Here is a 4,871-nt window from a genome sequence, read left to right as displayed (position 1 = left end):
AAACTAAAGCAGAGCCATGTCCTAGTATGTGCCGTGGCATCCAGATAACCCTTAAAAAAGCACATGACATTTAAAAGTAGGGATTTAAAGATTTATTGATTTACCACAGGGCTAATTGCAGGACCTCCCATTTGAACCCCCTCCTGAACGGACAGATGATCAGTTTAAAGAGTTTTCTACAAAAAGTGCTTTTTATCACAGCTGGCAGATATACTCCATATAGGGTCCACTTCAGACAGACAAGTGCATGCAGCATTAACCCTTTATAGTTCTGAGTTAACAGGGCTTTGTATTTATTCTTAATTATCTCAAAACATATAAAAAGTGATCATAAACTACTTCATACTTTTCATATTTAACTGAGTTGTTTTTATTTATTTTTTCAGGAAAGGTTTGAGACTGGAAAATAAGGTGTTTTAGGGTATGGTCATTTAAATTGATTGTGCTTTGTGGAATAGCCATTCTCATACCATTATAACATTATAGTTGAGATAAAAAAATAATCTTGCCCTCAAGACTAGTTTGTAGAGTATATTTTCACCGTCTTGGTTGGGTCTTGAGCTCACTCATTCAATACAGCAATTCCAGAATTACCATCCCCCTGTAAGATAGTAGGACTGAGAAACAAGTGTCAGAAACATTTTCCAGTGCAGTTATAAAGACGTTCCTCTGACTCTAAAGCATCAAGAAAAAAAAAAACAAAAGAAAGAAAATCAGTTGCATTAATTTCTCCATCTCCATTTGTTGCCATTACTCACTCTGCCTGTAGTAAAAAAAAAAAAAGCAAGACAACTTTTTACAGGATCAGAACTCTATGCAGCCACATTAATCTAGAATGATTTATTATGATTTTCTTCCCATTGAGCCAAAGTTGCCCACAGACTTGTTTTGTTTATAGGTCTTTGACTTGTTTTGGGCTTAATCTCAGGTTAGGTGATGTTGACTACAAAAATAGTATCATAAAATCAAAGCTTCCTCAATATGGGATGAAGCTGATTCTTTTTTTTCCCCAACAGGATTTCTTATCTAGGGATAATGATATAGTTTACTTCATTTTAACTGTTAACATTATCCCTTCTGACTGTAAGCTGAAACAGCACCACCTGGCAACTGAAATGATTATTTACAGCCAGGGGCAGAGCTCGATGTGGCGCCCATACCATTTTTTCCCTCTAATACAAACAGTAGCAACAGACTCTCAATTTGAATATTCAAACCATTTTAATTTTTCATATATTAACATTTACTTTACAACAAATACACTGTTGTTAATTATGCAAATAAATATACCGAAATTAAAGATAAATACAGAATTCATACTCTTTTCAGAACTAGATTTTGTGTTATATGGGGTAAAGAGAAAATGATGTGTCTCTGCAGGTCATCTAGCAGTCTTCAGTGAAATCATAGATAAATAACAATTTTAATGAAAACGTATTAAATAATCAATTTATAGTATGTAGATATTTTTACTTGCAAATATAAATTTTTTTGCTGAATGATTATTGATAAAAATAAGTGATGACAATGGAAAAGATGTTTGCCCGAGAACTTAAACCTGAAAGAATTGCATCCACTATATATGCGTCTCTTTGTAAGCAAAGGCTGTAGGAAAGGATAGTCTGTCTTCATTTAGAAAACATGGATGTTGTGCTCATTAATTTTCCTGTTGGAACAGTGTAGCTTAACCCTGAGGTTCAAGGCGCCTATCTGCTTTCGGCCATCCCTCAAAGTACATTGGTTATTGCCTGGCCACCTTTATTAAAAATTTTCTGGCTACGCCTCTGTTTACAGCTCTACTGCAATAGGCTGGTGGAGACTTACATTTATCTGGTCAGGTAACTGGTCTGCTTAAAACATTTTACATATCAGATTTAAGCTCTTTTACCTCATTTGTTGTACAGATTTTAACATTTCCGGGACTTGAATCTATATTGGTCAAATCTCATCAAAATGAGTATGAAAAAAGTAAAGAGAATATAAACAGTAAAGATTTCCAGAAAGCTAACAGTGAAAAATTACAAGCAAATAAAACCACATCAGTTTTTGATCATGAAGAAGGGAAACATTACAATGTAATAAGATGCATATATATTCTATTTTTAGCCAAGTACATTTTTAGCAAAGTTCATGTCTTCCACACATTCATGTGGCCATATTGGAAAAAAGAAAAACATCAGAAAGGCAAGAGAGTAAATAAAAACTGTGAATCGGTGTGTCATCCAAAAATCAAAACCAATAACTATGACATATTGTCTGTCTTTCAGAATTGCCAGTTTATCAAAGATTTTCCCGACGCTGATGCTCTACAAATTGTGGGAGGATGGAAAGATTGCTTCCTTAGATGACCCCCTCGAAAAATATGTGGACAATTTCACCATAAAAAACCCTCTGGGAAAAACACGGGACTCAGAGTTGAAATATGTGACAGATGGCCTCATATTTTTAGACAGCGGAGAGGTACAAATCCGCTCCTCCTCTGTCACCCTGCGCAGGATGGCAAGCCAGCTCTCAGGTTTGTGGATTCAGCAGATAAAAGATAAAAAAAAAGACAAAAGAAACAATGAGAAAACTGCTTTTGTATTAAAACAAACTACATTTTGTACATTTTGCTACTTTTCACAAACCATTCAGCTGCTGTTTTCAGAAACACAGAGTTAGGATTTTTTTTCAGTCTTTTTTTCAGTCTAATAAACTTTACCTAAATAATTAGTCTAAAAGAGAAAATAAAATAAAAAAAAGACAGTTTAGAAGTATCATACATGTCAGTATATTTATGTGCCTGTAAAATCAGGGGTGGACATAATAACCATGTTGAACAACTATGTGTTTTTCTCACAAGGCTGAAGTACAAGTAATTGCTTGATTGATTGCTTGACTTTATTGATCTCACAGTAGAGAAATGTACTTGTTACATCAGATCAAATATTCTAAGAAGAATTTGCCAAAGGTAGAAAAAGGTGCAGGGGGTATATACAGTATATACAGTGGGTCCACATATGACCACTTTTAAAAAAAAAGTAAAACATGCTCTGCACCATAATGATAATATTAGAGGGATTTCTAAAAATCTTTTTTTTTCTTTTATGGAAAACGTGTATAATGCCTGGAAAAATATCTTTAGTTGCTAATCTCATCCAGACATTTGGTTGTTTTTTTTCCTCTTTTTTTGTTTTGCTCCAGGTCTACCCCGGAGGCTTCGGGCCACAAATCTACTCTGGAAAGGCAAAACACAATCTGCAATCAATCTATTACAAGATGATGTCCTTGTTGCAGATCCAGGAACCAAGTAAGTCTCCTTTGACCTCTCAGAATGAAACACCATCAACATTTAAGGCTGTAACTTGTTGTCCTCCATCACATGCTAACAATATTCAATATGTTCTTCAGTTTTTTAACAGTGTGAAAAGCTTATTGACATAAAGAGCCTTACTAGAGGCTGCTACATTTTCCAATAAATCTCCTTCTTTGAACCATGTCTGTAATCACACTGAATGCGCTCTGACATGTCATGCCTAATGCAACAAGCCTCATTCTGTGGATTTAAATTTTCATGACCAGACAGCGTGTCATTGCTTCTGTTCTTTTCTCTCTCATTTCTTTAAATGTTCTCTTTTCTTAGGTGTCACTACAGTAACCTGGCATTCTCTCTACTTGCTCATGTGATGTCTGAAAAAGTGGTTGGGGTTGACTATCAGCGCTGGGTCACAGAAAACATTTTGGATCGATTGGGAATGGAAGACACCAGTTTTGAGCTCACCCCTGGGTTGCAGAGCCAGTTTGCTGTCGGAGTTTACTCCAATGGAAAGCCTGCTCCTCTCTATGATCTCGGCTGGTATCGGCCCTCCGGTCAGATGTTTTCCACTCCTGCAGATATGGCCAAACTCGCCATGGTCCTGCTGGGTGCTTACCACCGTAAACTGCTGGAGCCAGATTCTCTGAAGATCATGCTGAACCCGCTCTTTAGGTGTGATAAGGACTACTTTGCAAACCGTACCGGGACACCTTGGGAGGTAAATGACCTAATGGGCTACGAGATTTTGAGAAAAGATGGTGATCTGGATGGCTACTCGGCTACATTCTCCCTGGTTCCCAGACTGAAGCTTGGTCTAGTGGTCCTTATGGCGGGGAGCAGGCCTCAGAAACAGGATGTGGTCACAAAGGCCTACAGCTACATTATTCCAGCAATAGAGAAAGCCTTTAGAGAAGCCAACAGGATTCTTGTTGCTCCTCCAAATCCAGCTCATTATATCGGCTTTTTCACCTACAGCAACATTACTTTCTATGAGATCAAGGTGGGACCTGATGGCGTTCTGATCATGCAGCAGTTTGGTCCTCAGATTGAAGAGTTGATACCAGAGAAGTACAGAACAATAAAGCTTAACTACCTGGTTGAGCGAGTATTCAGAGTTGTGTTTGATAAAGAGTACCCTTGTGTTTTGAAAGTGGGCAAGGCTTCAGTCTCACTGGAAGCCCAAGACGGCCAGCTGTTCAACTTCTATCTGTTTAATAAGCAAGGCTTGTCCCCTGGCTTTGATGCTCCTGGGTTAAACACATACAATGTGGTGAGAATAGCCCGTAGGCCAACATTCACCAGCTGAGGAGGAAAGGCAACATGATGCAAGGCGTAGGATACAGAAAGACTCACTGAAGAAGAAAGGACTCCAGCAGTTTCTCATTAAAACCAACTTTTTTATGAGAACAGATTGACCTTCACAGATAATATGACTGCACTCATGATGTACAGGAAAGTTGTCCTCGCACTGGTCCTTTATCAAGCTAAATGTTCATACTTTGGCATCTCAGTGCTTTTACTACCCCTGCCTTTTTTAAATTACTTTCATGCTGTTCTGATCTGTTTTGTTAATGTT

General features: G+C 37.5%; 1 protein-coding gene across 1 annotated transcript in view; it reads left to right on the top strand.

Moving 5' to 3' along the window:
* lactbl1 (lactamase beta like 1) overlaps positions 1–4,601 on the top strand; it is a 21,689-nt gene extending 17,088 nt beyond the window's left edge. Inside the window, exons 5-7 of the mRNA XM_015375331.1 lie at positions 2,268–2,515; positions 3,184–3,289; positions 3,623–4,601. Coding sequence (XP_015230817.1) covers positions 2,268–2,515; positions 3,184–3,289; positions 3,623–4,601 — 1,333 coding nt within the window. The remainder of the gene's footprint in view (positions 1–2,267; positions 2,516–3,183; positions 3,290–3,622) is intronic.
* Positions 4,602–4,871: the final 270 nt, after the last annotated feature.

This window comes from Cyprinodon variegatus, unplaced genomic scaffold (genome assembly GCF_000732505.1).
Source record: "Cyprinodon variegatus isolate N-32 unplaced genomic scaffold, C_variegatus-1.0 Scaffold117, whole genome shotgun sequence".
Lineage (NCBI taxonomy): Eukaryota > Metazoa > Chordata > Actinopteri > Cyprinodontiformes > Cyprinodontidae > Cyprinodon > Cyprinodon variegatus.
This window is presented reverse-complemented; position numbering and strand designations above follow the sequence as displayed.